Source organism: Ursus arctos, unplaced genomic scaffold, assembly GCF_023065955.2.
Source record: "Ursus arctos isolate Adak ecotype North America unplaced genomic scaffold, UrsArc2.0 scaffold_13, whole genome shotgun sequence".
In the NCBI taxonomy this organism is placed as follows: Eukaryota; Metazoa; Chordata; class Mammalia; order Carnivora; family Ursidae; genus Ursus; species Ursus arctos.
The window spans coordinates 52,190,910-52,214,423 of record NW_026622797.1 but is presented as its reverse complement, the minus strand read 5'-3'; the positions used below and the strand labels follow the sequence as shown (position 1 = coordinate 52,214,423).

General features: G+C 41.8%; 1 protein-coding gene across 1 annotated transcript in view; it reads right to left on the bottom strand.

Annotated features, from left to right (window-relative positions):
• RTN4IP1 (reticulon 4 interacting protein 1) overlaps nucleotides 1-23,514 on the bottom strand; it is a 51,355-nt gene that overhangs the window by 18,869 nt on the left and 8,972 nt on the right. The window contains exons 5-7 of the mRNA XM_026511712.4: nucleotides 11,794-11,842; nucleotides 5,069-5,205; nucleotides 1,125-1,308 (exon numbers count right to left, since the gene is read on the bottom strand). Of these exons, the coding sequence (XP_026367497.2) occupies nucleotides 1,125-1,308; nucleotides 5,069-5,205; nucleotides 11,794-11,842 (370 nt within the window). The remainder of the gene's footprint in view (nucleotides 1-1,124; nucleotides 1,309-5,068; nucleotides 5,206-11,793; nucleotides 11,843-23,514) is intronic.

The window sequence follows — 23,514 nt, the reverse complement described above, 5'->3', positions numbered from 1 at the left end:
ACGCGCAGGCTCTGCCGTCAGCCCTGCGGCTATGGCTGCCGTGCGCTCGTCCTGGGGCCCACCACACACTGCCTTTGTTCGGCTGGGCGATGTAGCTTCTTATGGCTCTGGTAACAGTAGCCCCAGTTAGCAGAGCAGGCAGACTAATTCAGTCTCAGAAATGCCCAGAATGCCATCAACAGCTAGAGTATCTGATTCACATGGGATGTGCGGTGTTAGGACAAGTTGATATAATTCTAGAAAAAACATGATGGTTCTATTTGCCTTCGTGGTCTTTCTAAAGTAAGAACACAATTTCCTTCAAGTATCTGAAATTCAAAAAATGCCCATGGACCTCTACAGGTCTGAAGGCCCCGGGCTAGAAATCACCGGCATATTCCAATACTACTACCATGAAAACAACCAGCTCTATACTGTCTTAATAAAGCTTCCACCCTCACATAGAAGAGCCTGTGTGTGTTAAGACTGGTGAAACAGAGGGGCGACTGGGTGGCTCAGTCGTTAAGCGTCTGCCTTTGGCTCAGGGCGTGATCCTGGAGTCCTGGGATCGAGCCCCGCATCGGGCTCCTCTGCTGGGAGCCTGCTTCTTCCTCTCCCACTGCCCCTGCCTGTGTTCCCTCTCTCGCTGGCTGTCTCTCTCTCTGCTAAATAAATAAAATCTTTAAAAAAAAAAAAAAAAAAGAAAAGAAAAGACTGGTGAAACAGAGAGAAGACCATCAGCGATAGGCAAGAAGGACGCAGAGGGTATATCTGATGGAATCAAGAAAGGTAACTGCTAATAATAAAGTTGAACATTTAGCAAGTTTTATGTACTAGGCATAATACCAAATTCTTTACATGGATTACCTCATCTAATCCGTACAACCTGCAGTAAGGAAGATATCCTATTAGTTTCATCTTATACGTAAAGATATTGGGGTTTAGTGACATTAAGTAACCTGCAAGTTACACAGCTATTAAGTGGAGACCAGAATTTGAATCTGGTCAGTGTGGGACTCCAGAGTCCACACTGCTGTCACTGTGCCATGCTGCCTCCGAGACAAAAGAAACTGACTAGGTGGAAACCAATTTCCAGAAGCAGGAGGCACCTGCTTGCTCTCACCAACCAAGCCTCTCCTCCCTACCTTCAATGCCTTAGAACCCACGGTGACTCCTGTCTGCAGCATGCCGTCTGCGATGCCCAATCGGTCCATGTTCAGGAGAAAGGGGGTCACCAAAGTCACATATGTGGCTCCTGACCATTTCTTGAGAAAATTTAGAGCCCATGTTTCAGTGGATCCACCAACATTATCAAGAATGAAATCAAACCTGGAGAGATAAAAAAAAACAAAATATCCCTGTCCGTCTTTACATACAGCTCCAATCCCCTTTCCTTCCCATCGAGCCATGGATCGGGTTTATTTCAATGACCGCTCACAAACCACGCTGCACCATGCCATCCAGCAGAGGGGTGGCTGCTTTGACAAAGGAGAAAAGAGCACCCCGAACTCACCCACTCTGGCTTTTCTCCAAAATAGGTCAAATGTGACTCATTTTATGGTCCTAAAATCGTATCATTTTTCTAATACTAATTCTCAACCAAGGGCAATTCTCTCTAATTCTCAACCAAGGGCAATTTTGACCCCCCGGGGACATATTAGGCAATGTCTAGAGACATTTTTAGTTGTCACAATTGCGGGAGGTGGTGGGAAGAAACGACTGGCACCTAGAAGTCAGGGATGATGTTTATACACAGAATAGCTCCTCACAACAAAAAACTGTCTAGTCCAAAATGTCCACAGTTCAGAAACCAAGCTTGCCAAGGTTGAGAAACCCTGACCTAAGCTTTATGGAGAATTGCAAACCTATCCATCCAATATAAGTCAAAGTATTCTTCAGTGCACTTGAATACTTAAAAGAAAAGTATAAAAGCTTTTCACCCATAGAGTGATTTGCTTTTATTCCCTCTGTTACCAGAACTGCTTATAGAAGCATCCTCTTCATCTGGAATTTACTCCTACTTTTTGGCTTCACCCACAGCATCAGGACAACATATAGAGAAATCAGCAATCTGCTCTCAGTCGTCAATTCTGCTCTAACATGCTATGGACTCTTAACCGGTCCTATGGTATCTACAGGAACTGAGACACGCAACTCCTTAAATCTAACCTAAACCTGCTGTAATCACTGCATTCTACTTATAGGTGATAAAACCCAAGAACGCTTTTAAATACTTCCATAAACAAATATCTATTTAGAAAATGCATGCTTATCAGTTAAGCAAGTTAATAAATGAATTTTGTTTTGGTAATTCCTTTTTCCCTTCTAAATTCATGTGGATGAAGTCAAACATCAAAGCTTCTAAAGCCAGCTTTGGCCAAATTTGTGGATCTTGAGCCTGCCTTTCATGGGACCAAACTGAAGAAAGATAAAAACTGAAGGAAAGGAGAACGACCTTACTTGATGACTACTCTTCTCATTAGAAAAGAACAGAAAATTATTTTAATGAATTTTTTTCTACTTCATTCCCAAGTTTTGAGCAAACAAACATGATGATACTTAATTTAAATAGAACTTAGAGGCAGGCAGCCTGGTATTCTAGAACAGACACTGCCTGAAAGAGAGTCCAGACACAGGCTGTAGACTCAGGTCTCCCACTAACGCCTAAGTGGTGTGACCTTGAGCATGCAAAAATTCCTGAGGCCCCTGCCCCTTAGTTTCTCAATGAAAACATGACCAAGTTGAACCGAAGGATTTCAAAGCCCCTTCCTACTGTAAAATTCTAAGATTCACATCTAAAAAGCTGCTATTGGAAAGGAGAAATAAATGTATTCTTTCTTGGATTCAGAGACCAAACTCTAGGAAAAGTTTACAAAGATCAACTAAAATGGTCAAAAATAAATAAAAGTAACAGCCTGGCATCTGCAAGCTAGAGAGATTCCCCTACCAGAAAAGGGTGAGAAAAGCAGCAAGACCATGGCAAGAGAGGCAGAGGGGCAAACTGTAGCATACTTCTGGGGGCCAGCCTGAGTATGCTCCAGATTTCCATCGGTCAGGGTCTCCGTTCTCTGGTGACAAATTCCAGACCTGCATAAAACTTAAGGTAGATAGAGGGGAATGGGTTGCCCTCGGCCTCAGCCTCATGCTGCCATTCCTAGAAGCAGAAGACAGGCGATGAACCGAAACTCCACTATCTAGAAGCCAGCTGTCAGAGGCCCAGAGAGACCGGGGTCCTGATGCACCGGCAGGAAGTAGCTGACGACATCTCTGCAAGGGACAGTGGGATTCCTCAAATATATCAAGCGTGTTCCTGCCACGGGGGCTTTATACTTGCTGTTATCTCGACCTGAACAAGTGCTCTTCTCCTAGATTCCCTCAATCACGCATTAAACAAATTTTTATTGAGCACCTACCATACATTACTACACTGTTCCAGGTGGAGGCATGCATCAGGGGACCAAAAAAAAAAAAAAAAAAAAACCATTCTCCTGGCTTGCCCTGCAAACCTTCTGCTCCAATGCCCCAGAGGCCTTCTTAAACTACCCCCCCCCCGATTTTTTAAAAAGATTTTATTAATTTGTCGGGGGGGGCAGGCAGAGGGAGAAGTAGGCTCCCCGCTGAGCAGGGAGCCCGACGCAGGACTTGATCCCACCTGAGCCGAAGGCAGATGCTTAACTGACTGAGCCACCCAGGTGTCCCTTAAAACCCCTTTTAAAACATCCTCCCGCAATTATTTTTTTTTCCCCTCTTTTCCCTAGATCAGTGTTCTTGAGAGCACTTACCACGGACACCTCCCTGACTAGAATGGAAGCCCCATGGAAAGGGGCGGGGTGGGGGGGTGTGTCTTGCTCAGCATCGCATCTGTGCACCATGTTTGGAACCCTGCCTGCAGGGCAGGTGCCGCAGAGTTGAAGGGATAGGGATTCGCTGGCTACTGGGGGCTGCGCCGCCACACCACTGCTGGGAGTGGGTACTGCTGGCTAAGAAAGGCTGGGTAGTGTTCTGGGGACTCCCCTTTGTTTTATTTATTTATTTTTTTAAAACCCATGAAAATACAATTGACCCATTAACAGGTTTGAATGGCACAGGACCACTTATACCCAGATTTTTTTTTCAATAAATACAACACATACTGTAAATGTATTTTCTCTTATGATTTTCTTAGTAACATTTTCTTTCCTCTAGAATGCAGTATATAATATATACAATGTACAAAATATGTGTTAATTGACTGATTATGTTATTGGTAAGGCTTCTGGTCAACAGTAGGTTACTTATAATTAAGTGTTGGGAAAGTCAAAAGTTACATGCAGATTTTCGACTACAAGGGGGTCAGTGCCCCCAACCTCCATGCTGTTCTGGGGTCAACTGTATACTTCTATTCAAAGTGGGCAGGAATAACTGGCTTCTGAAAACGAACAGAAAAAGGGAAAACCCTCTGAAAAAGCAGCAATAAAACATCGTTCCAAACACTCCTTAGTTGTGTTCTCAGCTACAGCTCTGTCTTGGCTAGATGAAGACCAGGTTAATAAGCACCCTCTCTGTCTCTGCCCAAAGCACGGTCAGGAACAACAGGGTCTGAATGAATCACTGAGTCTGCTCCTGTTTGGCACGTTAAACCAAACCACAGCCGGCATTCAGATGCACTGAGAACATCCGCAGTGCTCTGATTACCGATATTTCTACTGCCTTTGTTTCTCTGATGCCCTTCTTAGGCCCAAACACTGAAAGCATATTTAATGTGAATCGAGTATTTACATGCACTGCTCTATTTGCTCTTGTGGTGGCAGATGCCACTGAATGGAACACACCTTCCCATTTTGTCTTCGACCTCTTACAAACCAACAAGTGAACTTAAAAATGAACAAAAGACCATGCAAGCAAAATCTTTTCCTCGATACATACCACATCACGTCACTGTGCTGAACATCTGGAATTAAGACAGAAACCACCCCAAATGACTCTTTATGGGGTATTTTCATAGATTCTAAGAGTCCAATGCGATTTCAAAGTCACCAAACCATTCAGACCTGCATGATCAATTGTCCTTGTTCCCACTTCCCAATGTGAACACTGTCCTAATACATACGGTTTTAAAGATTTCAACTGCTCTTCCACATTTCCAGATTTGTAATCAATTACGTCATCTGCCCCGAGCTTCCTTACAAGTTCGCTGGCATCCTGGGAGCAAACTGCCGTCACATCAGCACCCCATGCTTTCATTACCTGTCCAAAAAAAAAGGGGGGGGGATAGTAGAAAAACCAATTGCATGTTTTAAAAAATAGTTGGCTCCCGTGTATATGTTTTTCAGACTCTCTAGAGAACTCCAAGTGCTTCATCTTACAAGACTACAGGAAGCCACCTGTCAGAGACCTAGTAAAAATTATTAAACTTTGATTCACCAAGAATAAAAACAGGAGATCTTTTAAGCCTCTGTTTACACGACAGGCTCCTCTTCTAGCCCTTCACTTTCTTAGAGTTTATTTGTGGAGGAATCCAGGCCAGGTGACTCACAGTTTCCCACAGTCTGGGATTTCTGATTGCACACTCAGGGGGCAATTCCACAGGCTGCTCGGTCCCCTGTGTTTTCTGTTTCAGTCTCCTTACAAGACTATGGATAGCGTCTAGAAAAAGCGCAGGAGGCACGTAACGCCTGGTTATTGCTCTTAGGGTCTTAGCAGCTGTTTAATGGTGGTTGGAAAACAGTGATATTCTAATTCTTTTTTCATTTGTAGCTGAAATACTTTTATAAGGAAACACCTCTCCTCATAGATTATTTTGCTTATTCGGGTGTACAATTCATATAGGAAAGGCAAGACAAATAATTATTTCCTCTTTACCAGTTCATAAAATAAATTGGTTCCCTATCGTTTTCCAAAAGTGACCATTTTTTTTGTTTTAGATTTTTATTTATTTGTCAGAGAGAGAGAGAGAAAGAGAGTGAGAGAGAGCACGAGTGGGGGAGGGACACAGGGAGAAGCAGGCTCCCCGATGAGCAAAGAGCCGGATGTGGGACTTGATCCCAGGATTGGGATCATGACCTGAGCCAAAGGCAGACACTTAACCAACTGAGCCACCCAGGCATCCCCAAAAGTGACCATTAAAAAAAAAAAAAATGAACTCATGGATTTAAATTTATTTGAAGGGTTTTAATCCACTATATATTACTATTTTTGAAGCTCAAAGTGTCACATCTTTGAGAATTGCTTCAAGTTGGCTCCTAAGTCTCTAATAGTTTTCTTGCTATTTAATATATTCTAGGCTCATTCTTGTACACTTTGTGCCTTAGATCTAGAATCTACCATTTCTCCAAGAAGTCCCGCATTCTTTTAGTGAGCAATGATATATCGAGAGATAGCTTTACATAAAGTATCTCTTGAGTTCATATTGATACTTCCAATTCAAATTTAAGACTACAAAGCTTTTACTTAACTTCTTTCCTGTTATCTCTGTATCTCCTTCCTTCCACACCTAAAATCCTGGCTGTCAAACACACAGGGGATGACAGAATTAAAATATGCTATAAATATCCGTCTGTTCTACTGTAATATAACACACAGAATTGCCTCTGAATAATACTAACATTATTATTAATACTACGGAGCTGATTAATGAAAGCATTAGAATTTTAACTACGCTCTCCCAGTTCTCCCCCACTTTTAATAAACAGTTGTGCTGTACTTACCTCATCAAAGGATATAGCTGTTATACAATGTACTCTCTCTTTCTAAGCCCTTGGTTTTAGCTCTACAGATAAATTTACATTTACCGTTTACCATCAGTCCTTAACGTGATGTCTCTCTAGTCATTTCGGTTTCAGAAGCTCATGTTCTAGTACATTTCTCAGAAACGGAGAAGAACATATTCCCTGGGTTCCTACAAGTTATTAACAGTTCGTATGTGACCTTTATACATGAAGGCCAGTTTTGCTGTATATAGAATTAGTACAGTCTTAGTATACTCTTGCTGGAGGGTCTTGAATATGTTACTCCCATTTTTCCCCCTGGCCTTACGGCACTGCTGTCAAAAAGTCTGATGTCTATCTAATTTTGCTTCTAAGTCACATCATTTTTTTTTTTTAAAGGTGTCCCAAGGATTTTTTTTCTTTCTTTTTCAAGTAGGCTCCACGCCCAGTGTGGAGCCCAACACAGGGCTCGATCTCACGATCCTGAGATCAAAACCTGAGCTGAGATCATTCAACCGACTGAGCCACCCAGAAGCCCCTTTTTCTTTGAAAGCCGGTAGTTTTACTAACCAGGGTTTTCCTTGATATTGCTCAATCTAGGCCCATGTCCTTAGATAAGCGCTGTGGTCATCTAATATGTAGTTTCAAATCATTTAATTTCAGGAAAATAGGGAATTTTCTTGAATTATAGATTTTAGTATTTGTTCTATTCCCTTGTTTTGGTTTTCCTCTTCAGAGCCTCCTACTATCCACATATCAATCTTCTTTCCTGACTTCTGTATTTGGCACTTCCTCTTGAATCTGTTTTTCTTGGTTTCTTTTGTAATTTAAAATTTTCCTACTTATACATTCTATTTCTATTTAGGGCAGCATTATGTGTTCTATTTGCTATTGAATTCCTTCTGGTTTAGTCTTCATTGCTAAATAATTTGTTTACTTTTCCTGAGTTTTTCCGATTCTGTTTTATTTTTTTCATGTCTTGTACACTTTTAATTTTTTAAACTTATTTTGAAATTGTAGGTTACATGTGGGGGTGTCTGGCGGGCACAGCCAGCAAAGCATGTGACTCTTAATCTCAGGGTTGTGAGTTCAAAACCCACATTGGGTGTGGAGCCAACAAAAAAAAAATTAGAAACTGTAAATTACATTTAATCTGTGTTGTGGGCATGTTTTCTGATGTGTTATCGTCTGTAAATGTTATTCTACTCTGTATTCTCATAATAACTTTGTATGAGATCTAACCTTGACACTGTCCTATTACTGTTTTTTATTTTATTACAAAATTTTTGTGTAAAACAGGACACAGAGAAGTGCATGGAATATAAATGTATTACAAAGCAAACAGTATTCCAAGCATTACTTTAGAGTAAGAACTAGAACACGCACCATGCTCCTAAGCATCCTTACTTTCCCCTTCCCAAGCAAAGCTCCTTCACTCCTATAGAAGTAACACCACCATCTGGACTATTACATGACCCTTTTTGCCGCCACTCCCCTCCCTTAAAAAAAAAAAAAAAAAAGTTTTGCTGTCTAGGTAGGCATCCTTACACACTATTGTTTAGTCTCACCTGTTCTGGAATGTCATTAAATGGAATCATACAGGCTGTCTCTACCTTCGTTCACTAATTATCTGCTCATGAGATTCATGTACCGATTGCGTGCAACTATGGTTTGTTTTCATGACTATACAATATTCCAGTGTAAGAATTTACCACAATTTACGGGGCGCCTGGGTGGCACAGCGGTTAAGCGTCTGCCTTCGGCTCAGGGCGTGATCCCAGCGTTATGGGATCGAGCCCCACATCGGGCTCCTCCGCTATGAGCCTGCCTCTTCCTCTCCCACTCCCCCTGCTTGTGTTCCCTCTCTCGCTGCCTGTCTCTATCTCTGTCGAATAAATAAAATCTTAAAAAAAAAAAAAAAAAAAGAATTTACCACAATTTACTTGTCCATTTTACTGCTGACAAACATTTGAGTTGTTTCCACTGGCAGAGGATATCTCTAATTCTGGTACGTATCTTTTGGCAGACACGCATGTTAACTGTGCAATAATTATACGGTATATTCATAAAAGTGGAACTGTTGGGTTGCCATCGGGCAATTCATATTCAGATTTAGTAGATGGTACCGAGTGATTTCCCCAAGTGCTTGTACCACTTTACACTCTAACCAACAGGATGTGGTATTTCTTTTTCTCCCACCCTCCCTCTTCTTCTTTTCTACCATTTATTTACTCATTAAGCTACACTTGCTCAGTCTCCGGACTAGGCCCTGGCTGTCTCAGTCCGGGCCGCTCTAACAAAATACCGCAGACTGGGTAGCTTATAAACAGGACTGGATTGTCACAGTTCAAGAGCCTGGAAGTCGGAGATCAAGGCATCAGTATGCTCACATTCTGCTGGGAGCCCTCTTCCTGATTCATAGCCACTGCCTTCTGTGTCCTCAACATGGTGGAAAGGCTATGAAGCTCTGTTGGACACTTTTGTAAGGGCGCTGATGTCATTCATGAGGGCAGAGCCCTCATGACCTAATCACCTGCCAAAGGCTCTCCTAATCCCATCACATTGGGCATTAGGACTTCAACACAGGAGTTTAGGAGGGAGACAAACATTTAGAACATAGCAGTATCTAATGATGAATTAAAAAGAAGTCAAGGTGTGCATGCACCCCCTAGGAGTCCTCTCTCCTTGTCCCTAATTTAGTTAGCAGGTAAATGGAAAACTCCAGCACTATCTGGGTCCTCAAAAGATCCGAAACGGGGTCTGGGTGGGAGATCATAGCACCCAAAGTCTCCCTCCTGGAAAGTGATGTGGCAGAGCCTCTGAGTATGCTCACTAGGCCCATATTGAGAAAGGGCCTATCCCTGCATATTGAGGGAGGCTTAATCAAGCTCCCTTCTCCAGAAGTCAGTTAAACATTCAACCATAATGGGAATGGCCATTAGGTACCATCCTGTTCCTGGAAGCTCAGGGCACTATTTTGTTTTCTTCTGTTTGAGACAGAATTCATATAAAAACTTAAAATTCAACATTTCATCAGTTTTGAAGTGTACAATTCATTATGCACATCACAAAGTTGTGCAACCACCACCACCACCGTCTAATTCTAGAATATTTTCCTCACCTCAAAAATAGACCCCGTGCCCATTAAGCAGTCATTCACCCTTTCTTTCTACCCCAACGCCTGACAATCACTTTTGTCTCTATGGGTCTGCTTCTTCTAGACAGGATATAAATGGGATCATACAAAATGTGACCTGTTGTGTCTGGATTCTTTCACTCAGCATGTTTCGAAGGTTACTCAATGGGGTATCACGCATCAGAACTTCATTCTTTTTCATGGCTGAATAAGATTTCACTAATGCATAAACCATATTTTGTTCATTCATCAGTTGACAGACATCAGGGTAGCTTCCACTCGTTGGCTACCAGGAACATGGATGCTGCTATGAACATCTGTGTACCAGTTTTTGTCTGAACAGGTTTTCATTTCTGCCAGGCATATACCTATGAATGAAATTGCCAAGTCATACGGCAATCCTATGTTTACATTTTCAGGAACTGCCAGACTGTTTTCCACAGCAGCTGCTGCAGCATTTTACATTCCCACTAGCGAGGACGAGGGTTTCAGTTTCTCTATGTCCTGGTCAACACCAGGTTTTAATAGCCATCCTAGTAGGTGTGAAGTGGTACCTCACTATGGGTTCGATTTGCATTTCCCTAATGACTGATGATGCTGAGTATCCTTCCATGGGCTTACTCTCCATTTGTATATTTTCTCTGAATAAAGTCTATTCGAGTCCTTTGCTAAATTTTAATTGGGTTGTCTTTTGTTGAGTTGTAAGAATTCTTACATATTCTGGGTATTTTTTTTAAATTTTAATGTTTTTTTATTATGTTAGTCACCATACAGTACATCCCTCGATGATTCATTAGTTGCGTGTAACACCCAGTGCACCATGCAATACGTGCCCTCCTTACTATCCATCACCAGTCTACCCCACCCCCCTCCCCTCTGAAGCCCTCAGTTTGTTTCTCATAGTCCATAGTCTCTCATGCTCCAATATTCTGGGTATTATACCCCTACCAGAGAAATGATTTGCTAAGATTTGCTCCCTGTGTTGTCTTTTTCCTTTCTTGATGGTGTCTTTTGATGCACAAAACCTTTTAATTTTGAGGAAGTTCAATTTATCTGCTCATTTACTTCTTTTGCTTGTGCTTTTGGCAACATACCTAAAAATCTGTTGCCAAATCCAAGGTCATGAAGATTTACTCTTGTTTTCTTCTAAAAGTTTGATAGTTCTAGCTCTTATATTTAGGTCTTTGACCCAGGCTGATTTAGTCTTCACGTATGATGTGAGGTAGGGGTCCAACGTCATTCTTGTGCATGTGGATATCTAGTTGTTTCAGTGCCATCAATTAAATTAAAAAGACTACTCTTTTCCCTATTTAATGGTCATGTCATCCTAGTTAAAAATCAACTGGCCAGAGATGTATGGTTTTATTTCTGGATGCTCAATTCTATTTCATCGATCTATGTTTATCTTTATGCCAGTATCACATTGTTTTGATTACTGCAGTTTTATATTAAGTTTTAAGATCAAGAAATGTGCATCCTCCAACTTTGTCCTTTTTAAAGACTGTTTGTCAATTTGGGGTCTCCTGCAATTCCATATGCATTTTAGAATCAGCTTGTTCATTTATGCCAAAAAGGCAATTGTCATTTTGATAAGTTTGCCCTGAATCTGTAGATCACTTTGGGGGAACAGTGCCATCTTTACAGCATTTTGGCTACTGCATTTCTATATACGTTTTAGAATCAGCTTATTCATTTCTACCAAACTGCAAACTTCCATCCACCTGCACTGTCCCCACCCTTCCTAAAAGCCTTCCTACATTTGTTACGGAGGACATCCACAAACTAGCTCATTTATTAAACCACTAAAAAGGTTAAGGCTTCCTTCTATGTTAGGAAATTTCCTTTTTAGAAGAGCAAGCTGAAATTACAATGAATTTACTGAACCTACCTTTCTCTCAGCTTTTAAGAAAAAATAATTTATAATATGTGAGTTTATAAATTCATGGAAATACTTTCTAGTCACAAGATTAAAAAAAAAAACAACTGTCTTACCTGAATAGCAAAAGTACCAACTCCGCCCGAGGCACCCAAGATTAAAACACTGCAATGCAAAAGAAACTACAATTAATGAAAATATTAGGTCAACATAACCGGATAAATGACCAAGAGGTTTTCAACATAAGCTGGCTCAAAGATAAATAATCCCAAAAGCAAATAATCATTCACCTTCCTAAGATTATATTACACAAGGATTTTCATTTTAGGTTCGCCAAGAATCTATAAATGCTTAAACATTCTATGAACTCTTTACCAAGAATACCAAGTACCAAAAATACCAACATATTGCATTTTTTTTTAAGTCGCACAGACGGTTCTTGGTAACATCTGCCTTACAATTTTTCCAGGCTAAAATTACCATAGCTTTCTCTATAGGAGGGAGCTTTGGGGTCCTTTTCATTCCGTTACAGTAGATTCAGTAGCTCTCTAAGAAAAATCACATTCCCAGCCACATTCCTGCCAAAGTGGAATAAATGTCTTTTGTTCAGACGTGTCCCGACAAGCTCATCAACTTTCATAAACGGAAATCAATCTTATCCTCAATTTGGCTTCCTGTTAAAGCAGATGAATCTGTCCTATCAGCACAAACAACCTTGGGCTCCAGGTTTTTACCACGTTTGCTTACTGTAACCTTCTTGTCCCTCTGGACCAAGGGTGTTCAGCTTGCAGTTTATGGATCAGTTGGGGTGGGGTGCATGGGGGTGTGAACCCTCTGAAATTGTGAGCTGACTCTAATTAAACAGGCAAAATTTGGTGGGACTCTGCAGGCATGCATGGGGAAGGAGAGGGATCTAGACTAATTTTCCAAAGAAGTGCGTGACCCAAAAGAGAATCACTAGTCAAGAATCACTGCTTTATGCATTCTTACATTTTCTTCTAGAATGAAGACAGAGCACCAGAGAATTGCCTATCTGAACTGCACAGTTCCAGGTCCCTAGAAAATCGTGTGTATTGAACTGCACTTTGGCGTTATGCTACCAACCTAGAATGAGGAACATTATCAAAACTGTTTGATACCACATTAGCTAAGGAGATACTGCTGAGAGAATTCTTCATTTGCTTCATGACTATGCATAGAAAAACATTTTTCTAAAGACTACATGGTGGGAGTAGCTGAGCTTCTATGTATCTGTCACTGTAAACTTCACAGCTGCTGGCTGTGAGTCCCTCTCCCCCCTTCCCTCCCTCTTTGCCCCCATCTCCTCAGCTCTGTATCTCAGTCACTCTACTCCAGCCACACTGGCCTCCCCTGCTGCTTCTGGAACATGCCAGACAAGTCTTCCATGTCAGGGCCTTTTCAGAGTGATTTCCTTTGTCTAATTTGCTGTTCCTCACATATCCTCAAGGCTCTCTCCCTCACTCTGTCTGCACTCCTCAGCTTACCTTCTGTTCCATTTTATTGCCACTGATACCATCTAACGGCCTACATCGTTTTACTATTCTGGGAGTTTGGATTCCATGCCTCTCCCACCGCCCTTCACATGCCAGTCCTGGGTTCCCATCAGCTCAGTCCCAACCCAAAAGGACTTCCTCTCTCTCAGATCCAGTTTTGTCAAATACGTGCGTCCCTCTTTGACTTGGTGGCTAGAAAGTGCAGAGAATTTTGCCACCTATCTCTAGCAAGTGCACAGAACCTTGGGACATGCATTCAGTCTACAATTTTAAGCCTAGTTTCATTTTGTGTTCTTGTCTAACCCAAATCACAGAAGGCTGTTTATCACCCCTTAGATCTTTTTTTTTTTTTTTTTTAAAGATTCCACCCATTTATTTGACAGAGACAGCCAGCGCAAGAGGGAACACAAGCAGGAGGAGTGGGAGAGGAAGAAGCAGGCTCATAGCAGAGGAGCCTGACGTGGGGCTCGAACCCAGAATGCCGGGATCACGCCCTGAGCCGAAGGCAGACGCCCAACCGCTGCGCCACCCAGGCGCCCCTATCACCCCTTAGATCTTAAAAGTTACTACTAAAATTTCTGAGCCAGCTATTCCCTTTGAAACTGATAACACTAAATGTAATTAAAACAAGTCTCCCTGTAAATTGTGTTCCTTCCAGAAAAATTACTTTTATTTTTCAAAGAGTTATAAATTGCACAGAATGGAAAAAATTTAAAGATGAACTCCTCTAAAATTTTTCGATTCATACATTAATAACTCGAGTCCTTCTTAAATGGGGGGGGGGGGGAAGAGGATAGGAAGCATTAAAACTGCCTCACAGATATATCCAAAAATTAATTCATCCAGGGGCGCCCGGGTGGCTCACTCGGTTAAGAATCTGACTTCAGCTCAGGTCATGATCTCAGGGTCCCGGGATCAAGCCCTGTATAGGGCTCCACGCGGAGTGGGGAATCTTCTTGCTCCCTTGTCCCTCCCCCGTTCATGTTCTCCTTCTCGGTCTTCCTCCCTCCTTCCCCCCGCCCCCATACAAGATCTTTAAAAAAAAAAAATTCATTCTTCCATGAAATATTCTGGCCGCTTCCTATTTATAGAAATGTAACAAGTCAAACACTCATTTAAATCCTTCACAATCTAATCTTTATCTCAACTCTGACGTCTCACCATTTTCTGAAAAGAACTCTCCATCTCAGTCACCCTGGCCCCACTCTTATGCCCAAGTCCTGTGCACACTGGCCCATTCCTCAGACTCTCAGAGGCCTTCGCTGCCCGCCGAGGCCTCCGGCCCTTGAAGCCAAGTCCCAGCTTTCGTGCACAACACCCCTATGAGCGTGTCAAACGGGGTATCAATGCCACATGTTTGGCACTTGCCACGTTGTTAACTTTCACCCTACGCTTGTGTCCCAAGCTATTCTGGAAGGCTTCGAGGGCAGAGACCTCCTATTAGGCCCAGGACTAGGCATACTACCCTGCATGTAGCAGATGGCTGATGTTTCTTGACTTTAAAAGTCATCCGAATCAGCATTATGTCCTGCAATCAAGACAACAACTGCTACTACCTCGAGTGAGGAAATCACCCGGCTATTTGAAAGACTGCATTAAAATTCCCTCCAATGAAGGAAAGCTTGAAATTCATTTCTACTTCTTTCCCTTGGAAGGCTGGATTAAGAGGGTACCAAATATAATGGCTGCTTACGGATCCAACCGCCAGATATATCTCCAACCTTATTACTGTCAGTTCATCGCTCTCCCATAACTCTTGATCCAAAGCAGCCTTATTCCTCCAAATAAAAAAGCAAAACTGTTGTTTCAGAGCAGTGCTTGGCAGGGGCAGGTCTACAATGGCAGCTTCAGTTCCTCATGTCGCCACTTGATGGCGGCCCCAAGTGCAAAACGGGTGAGAAGCAGGCCCATTGAAGTACCACATACAGTCAGCTTGTAAAGAAGACCTGGAGACGCATCCTTCTCTGGTCCTGCAAACTCCATCTTTTGTGCAGATTCAACCAGGGCCTGCACTTGTCTTCAAAGAAAGTCCCAAAAAATGACAGCAGGCAAAACGAATTTTCAAGCCAGCAATAGGTGGGTTAGTCCTCCATGGTTTGAAGTCCTGTGGCTGAACTATTCTTGTACTCTTCAAAGCACTCTCAATACAGAGGGAAAATAGCGGCTGTTGCTTACCCCCAGTGGCCCTTCACTGAAGTGCTATACAGTGGAAATGCTTTCTACCCAGCTTGCTATAATGGTTACACTGTATATTCAAGCCTCGTTGAAGTAGAAGTCTATTTGCTAGAGTGAAAAATATTGCTTATTGTATAGAGCGAGTGCCCAGGAAATACTCTATTTGGAAAAATCACTGTAATTCAAAATTGCCAAGCTTTTTAATCACGTTTCTCCCTAAGTTCACATGTGGAGCTCTTTTTGAAATCAGTGAGATGTGGACTGTGGCAGATATAAAAAATATGGGAGAAAGTATGAATTCTGAGATCTTATAATCTGATTTTCTGTCACTTCTGCCCAATCTGTCAATTCTGCCAAAACATACATTAAGGTACTAACTCAGTGGTGGCTTCTTTTCCATGACTGGGTCACTTTTTACTTCTTATTTGGGCACCTAAGTCCCTCTACAATCACACTGTCAGTATTCCAGCTGTAAGAGTTAGGCATCAACACCCTGACTGCCTTGCAAATAAAAAATATATGAAACCTACTACAAAACAGCTTGAGATCCAGAAGTAAGGAATTATCTTTCAAATTTCTATATCCTGGCCTCGCCCCAGAAAGCAGAATGCCAGGGTTGGGGATCTAGAGACCTGGGTTCTAGTCCCAACTCTCTCACTAACTGCAGGCCTCATTTTCATCTCCTGTGAAATGAGGATCACCCTAGAAGTCAGTAAAAAAGAAAACTTGGCATTTTCAATCTTATTTAAGCTTCTATATACTTTCCCTATCTTTCTAACATAGAAGTATATGACCTTCATGATTCCCCCCAGACCATGTACTTGTGGGAGGAAAAAAGCCACGTCGCAAGATTAGAGTACCCTTTAAAGTCCTAGTGGAAGAGACACCTGAGTGGCTCAGTTCGTTAAGTGTCTGCCTTCAGCTCAGGTCATGATCCCGGGGTCCTAGGACTGAACCCCAAGTCGTGCTCCACGCTCAGCAGGGAGTCTGCTTCTCCATCTCCTTCTATCCCTCCCCCCTACTTTGTGCACACACTCTCTCTCAAACAAATAAAACTTAAAAAAAAAAAAAAAAAAGTCCTAATGGCTCAGAAACAAAGATGAGTTAAATTTGGTTAACTCTTCCATAAGTAGAAATAAATGGTCTTTAAAAACTAAGGATGCTGCTGAAAATCTATAATTTCATTTTTTAATTTCTCAAACCACTTTTAAATTTGGGGAAAAAGGGGGGGTGAAAGATAGCAAAATACAACATAATATGCTAAGTTTACTCCCTAAAGTGAGTGAGAAACTTAATCTGAACAAGTAGACCAGAACTACAAAACAAATCAACCACACTTGGCCGAGATAGCCCGGATTTGTGTGTCCCCTTCTAAGCCTCTGTAATTCATGTAGACATTCCCCAATTTGCAGGAGAGTTCATGTGTGAATTAGTTGTTTGGAACTTTAAACACATTTTCCCATGAAAACAAAGCTATTTATATACGTTGGCTCAGTGCCCAGGGTAGCCATTTATTAAGGTTTAGTTAACCCATAATGGACCAAGAACCTCATACACAGTATAACAATTATTCTGTGGGAAACGAAATTCAGAATTTTAACCAGGAGTACTGGGAACACATCTCCCTAAACAGACACGCAGTGGGAACCGTATCGAATCACCAGTTCCTTCAATCTGGTGTAGAACAGAGAAAAGAAAGGAAGACAGAGGATGGAATGTTTATGATAGCAATAACAGGAGGGGTAAGAGACAGAAGGAGCATAGTCAGATTCACCACGAAGCTGACAGGGTTCAGGACACACCACCCCAAAACATGGCACCTTGGCATACTGAATATTTTAACCTAAAGGAAGTTGAGAAACAGCGTGTACAGGAAGGACTCCCTGACCTTCATCCCTGAAGCAGGTCCTAAGACCCTCACATAAGAGGTGTGCTCCTATACCTGGAAGACAGGGACATCCTGTCTCCAAGACAGAATACAGCGAGAAATCTGAATGAACAGGCCTTGCTAAACTTCCCAGTTGACTATGCTTAGCTCATACCTTCTTTTTTTTTTAAGACTCTTCACTCTTCATCAAACACAGCATAAAAACACTCAGGCTTAACCACTTCTTCAGATCCTCATTTTCTTATGAAGGTCTCCCCGGGGTCACATAAGACTCATATTAAATAAATGTGTGTGCTTTTGCCTTTTTAATCTGTCTTTTGTTACAGGGGACCCAGGTAAGAATTTAGAAGAGTAGAGGAAAACCATATTTTCCTTCCCTACAGAGCCAATGAAGCTTAAGCTCCAAGCCCTTTACTTACATAAGGCCCTGAGAGGAACCCTAGCAAAATACTTGCGTGAACATAGATTTTTGTAAAATCTGCAAAAGATATGCTAATGAAGGATGGCAGAATATGCTGCCCCAAAATATACCACTTTGGCATAAGGATTATTTTGAGCTGAAGGCAGCTAAGAAGAAGCAGATACAAGAAAGTGCTCTACCCTTCCTCTTTAGCCTAAAAGAAGGACATAAATTGATGAAGGCGTACTTTCTCTCCTAGCTACCAGGAAAGACAAAGGTTAATCCCAGGAGATAACTTTAGACCCTTATCGGTGGAAAAGGCACCAACTTAAATCTGTAAAAATTTTACCATGCATTTCCTGGTAACCTCTTCACAACTGGCCTTCCCCACCTCTTCCTCCTCTTTTGTCTTCAGCTAAAGATGGTATGTTAGCCTGAATTCTAAGCTACCCATTTGAGTGCCTCATTTTCCCCCAGGTATCTCACATGCCTGAGGTATACATGTTAATACACTTCTGTTTTTTCTCATCAATCTTTTATTACAGAGGTTTCAGTGGAGAATTCAGAAAGGTAGAGGGAAAATGATTTTTCCTTCCCTATTAACCACAATCACTTAAAATTTCTGTCTCTTTCCATTTCTACACCCTCCATTATCTTCCTCTCATGACAAGTAACACTAGATTTGGTGGGAGGGAAGCAGATTTGGAAATACAAATACTGTGGGTTTAGCGGAAAATACTGATGTGGTTCATAGTCCTTTGTGAGTAGAGTTACATTATTGCAGGCTGTCCTGGCTTAAGAATGCCTTCCAGGAATATTCCTACTTCCCACTAAATTGACACAACAAAGTATCAAGAAATTACTGTCTTATTAGCATAAGTACCATGGTACCTAGCACTAGATTATACAAGTAGTGAAGAAGAAAAATGGTTAAACAAGGTTTGAGATATACAGAACCAGAAGTTCATCGGCAGAAAATTCTTCCAATTACGAGACACGTAAAAACTTACAACACACCACTAGTAAAGTTAATTCGTAGATCAGGACCCACAAAATGGAGGCTACCCCAGTGGCCTGGCCCACGCCATAAATCTAAACCTAATTCGTTCTGCCCTTACAAAGAACGCATCGCGGTTGAGGAAACCTAACACCAATCACAATCCTCCAACTCAGCTTTAGCCAGCTTCCCTTACCCTAGAAAACGGGCCCTGCTAGCCTTATAAGGAAATCACTGACCTCCTAGGCAATCATGCCATTTCCGTGCTGCCTCTTCTAATGCTCTGTAAAACTCGCTCTTGCCCAAAATCCCTCAGGAAGAGTGCTCCCCTGCTCGTGAGGCACTGTGCTCCGCAATCTATGCGTGCTTGTGCTTTTCCCTCGAGTAAAGGATAAACGCATCACTAGGGGGTATTATTTTTGTCATCTGACACCAGCACATCAACCACAAACTAGAAATGAGGGTTGTCAATTCAAATGCAAAAGTATTTTAGGCCTATTCACTGCAGAAGAGAACTGGAAATGCCTTGAAATCTTACAGCCCCCATATTAAAAGAACTTGGAAGACATTTTCCCCAGTTTGACAACCAACTTCTTAGCGGGCAAGGAGTTGTGCTGTAGAGGGGGAGGCAGCAGGGTCTGGAAACAGTGTCAGGTTTTGGCTGAAGGGAAATGCCAGTTAATGGACGTTGGCGAGTTAATGGACGTTGGCACTCCAGAGGCGGACTCGGCGTGGCAGGCAGGCAGTCTTGTCATGCACCAGTGGAGTCTCAAACAAGGAGGGATATCTAACTGAAACTCAGCAGAGAGGCTACGGTGAGAAACAGATCTGCAAGCTACCATAATAGGAACAGAAGCTGGGAGCAGGTGACAGACCTCTGGCAGACAGAGAGCCGTGATGGAGTGACTGGACACAGGGAGAACAGCAACAGTTAAGGGCTGGAGAAAGAGACGGTCCTCTAAAAGTTACAAGAGATAGTCAAAAAGGCAGGAAAACTAAAGGAGTCTGGTATCCTGAAGCCATGGAAAAAGTGAGTCTTAAGGAAGTGGTCAGCAGTGCCAGATACTTCAGAGAAGTGAAATGCTAAGAAGTGAAAAAAGATCACAGGGTTGGCCACTTAGTCAGCTATGACCCCAGGGGGCTGGGGGCTGGAGTGGGGGGGGGGGGAGAGACACCTTGGCTCACTGGCAAGGCTGGAGGCTAAGTTACAGAGCCCCGAAGAGCAGAGGGCTTCTGAGCTTTACAAGATAGCACCGTAGTCACCCAGAGAGCTGGTCTGTAAACCACAAAGTGCCAGGAAAGAGCTTCCTACTATTCCTTGAACTGAGCCCTTCTGGGGCCCCAGCAAAATAGGTCTAGAAGCGGTGGCAAGACTCATTTGCATCACACTGGCCAGAGCCTCCACCCTCCCTCTCTTCTTCCTCCCAGCCACCGGATTTTCTTGAAGCAAGTAAGCTGCTGAGGTTTCTTTCTTCTTCCCCTTATCCCTCTAACCATACCACCCAGTCAAGTGCAAAAGAAAACCCGAAGTCCACAGGGGCAGTGGGAGCAGAGAGTGCGGAGAAACAGGTGGGTGGTGGGGTACAGAACAGGCAGAAGGCAACTGAAGCAATGAAGCTGTATTAATAATTACCGCGTAAGCACAGTGAGTGGTTGTGGGAGGGCGGGAAACCTAATGGTTTCAAGTTGGAGCCTGTCTAATTAATTAGAATTAATCAGACATCCAATTTACAATTACGTGACAAAAATTTACTGTCATAAAGCCTAATCTCAAATAAGAAACAGTGAAAAGCATTTCTAAATTCACTGCACTGAGTTTCAAGTACATACTATTTGAAAATGAAATTTATTTTGTGGAAGAGGAATGGTTCAATTTCTAACACTTTCTAATACTTCTGTCAGAGTGAAGTACAATTTTCCCAGTAAAAGATGAATTTCAGGTAGATCATGAAATATTCAAGATGTACCATGACACTACCAATAAATATAACCATCAGACTAAACTGCTTTCAAAAAAATACCTGGTGTAACCACTTTTTAAAACATTTCTATCATCTTGAGAGCCCTAGGTTATCTATGTTTTCCAACTTAATAAATCATGAAGAAACTATGGATGGGCTGGTAAGAAAAAAAATCATTTTATCTGACATTTCTAGTGATATCAATGTGTGAGCAAAAGTGACATATTATGTGACATCAATATTAAACTATCACCTCGGTTAACAGATACTCAGTTATTGCAGAAATACTATTATATAACAAAAAAGGAAAAAGTAAACACATTGAACCCTTACCTTAGAAAGCTTTAATTTGAAAAAGCTGTTTGTTATACAGAAATCCTGTAAAATCTTCCAAGGTGCTGATGGTTTTTTTTTTTAATTAACTAGTTAGAAAAACAGACTATTAGCCCTTGTTAACAAACACTGACCTGCATTATTGCAGACTAAAACACGCCTTAATGTCAACAGCTAATAGAAAGAGAATAATTATGCCTTAGAGAAACCAAAAAATGACTATTCATGTGGATGGTGGAGCAAACTGAAAAAAGCCACTTTGGACACTGGAACCTCTGAGTTTACACATAATAAAGTCCCACTTTAGTCATAATTTCTTCATGTAAAAAATTTTTTTATAGTATTTTAAGGTGCTCACACCTCTCATTTGTTTCCCGCAAATAAGGAATTGGGAGAGGTAGGCCATTATTACCACCCATGTGCAATAACTTCAGGAGACAGATTTCCTGTAGCACCATGGGCCAAAGCTCTCACTGCCACTGGAGCAAAGGCATCCTGCAGGTCAGGTGAGAATGCAGGAGGTTCAGGATATGAGCTAGTGAGGCTCTTTACAATGCATTTCACTCCAGTTTGGTTAATATGTGGCTAAGTCAATAAACATTCCTAACTCAATACACTATGTAATTGCCTTATGAAGTATGAAACTTTCCACTTCTCAAAGTTCCCCTAACAACCTATACTGTCCTCCGCTCAGCACCCTGGAGGAAACTGCAGAGAGACCAGAAATGGCATACTCGCGGTCACCTGATGAGTCAGCAGCAGAGAATAGGACCATGGGTTCTATTTCCCCAGTTCCAGGCCATTATTGCTTAAACAGAAAACAACACAGTACCAAAGATTTACACACAAGGCCAACGATAAAATGGGGGCACAGATCCATGTACCTGAGGAAAGACAACTAGAATGGTTTCTAAATTGTTTTCTTCTAGGTACTAAAAACAAATATGCCTGGAGAGCCCTGAACTGGCCAAAAGAATGAGAGCTTTCTAACCATAGCATACAGAGTTGGTCATGCAGGCATGGAAAGTCTAATGTTTTAAGGAAAAACCAAACAATAAAGCATCAATGTCAATGTGGAGCCTACAATAATAATAAAGGTCTAAAAACCCTGAATTTGGGGCACCTGGGTGGCTCAGTCCTTAAGCGTCTGCTTAAGGGCTCAGGGCGTGATCCCGGAGTTCTGGGATCGAGCCCTGCATCAGGCTCTTCCGCTGGGAGCCTGCTTCTTCCTCTCCCACTCCCCCTGTTTGTGTTCCCTCTCTTGCTGGCTGTCTCTGTCAAATAAATAAAATCTTTAAAAAAGTAAGTAAATACATAAATAAATAAAAACCCTGAATTTTGCAAGGTTATTAACAAAGACAGACCATTAGAAAAAGCTATGCAGCCAGACTAATTTAATTTAAACAAAGTAGTTGACCTAAACAGTAACTTCAAAAGCTTAAAAAATAAAACAGGGTTGACCTTTAGAATAAATATTTGTCTTGAATTCTACAACAAAGGGTAGCAGCTCATTAGATGAATCATCTTCACACTGTTTTCAGAAACACAGCTATTAAGCTTTCATTAAATTCAAGCCTTTATAGTCCAACACATTAAAAGTGTAAGGTTTCACAAGAGTATAGTTATTTTACCTGCGTTAATTCATAGTAATCAAAAAACTTGTTTTATTAAAAACTGACCTACAGATCTCTCTCCTTTATCACAATCATTAAATGGTTCTTGGTACCTAGCTTTCTCACCAAAAAATAAAATCAGTTTTCCCTATCACGCCAACTTTCTAAAATATGAAGAATACGGTCTCACTGCTAATAAGAGTAGCCACCATTTACTGAGTGCTTCCATGGGCCACAACACGTGCCACTAGTTTTACTTGTGTTTTCTCATTTAACCCTTAAAACAAAACTCACAGAAGAGAAGTGACTGAGGTGGGCCCCTCCAGCTAGAAAGCAGCAGAATCTGGATACGGACTCAAGTACATCTAAGACATTCCTACTCACTGTCCTGTGGCTGACTCAAACAGTAAAGACCTTGAAGCACAAGAAGTGACCTAAAGGATGCCAAGCAGGGGCGCCTGGGTGGCTCAGTCATTAAGCGTCTGCCTTCAGCTCAGGGCGTGATCCCAGCGTTCTAGGATCGAGCCCCGAATCAAGCTCCTCCGATGGGAGCCTGCTTCTTCCTCTCCCACTCCCCCTACTCGTGTTCCCTCTCTCGCTGGCTGTCTCTCTCTGTCAAATAAATAAATAAAATCTTTAAAAAAAATAAAAAAGGATGCCAACCATTAAGCTTAAGAGAACTCAAGAATATTCATCAGTGTTCTGCAGTCCCTTTATATCTGGCCTTCACAGAAATCTACAAGTCAGAGAGCAAACCCTAGCAGAGGCAGGGAAAAAAAACACCTGTACCTTGACATCATTCCTTAGAAAATGTATAAGGTGATGCTTAAAACTTCAAGAATCTCAAAGCTATGGATCTTCTTTGCAGAAATTTACATACAAAATTTTGTATTATTTCATGAAGTTCAACTCCTGACGTTCACCTACATGTTTCCATTTAAAAATTCCCATTTGCT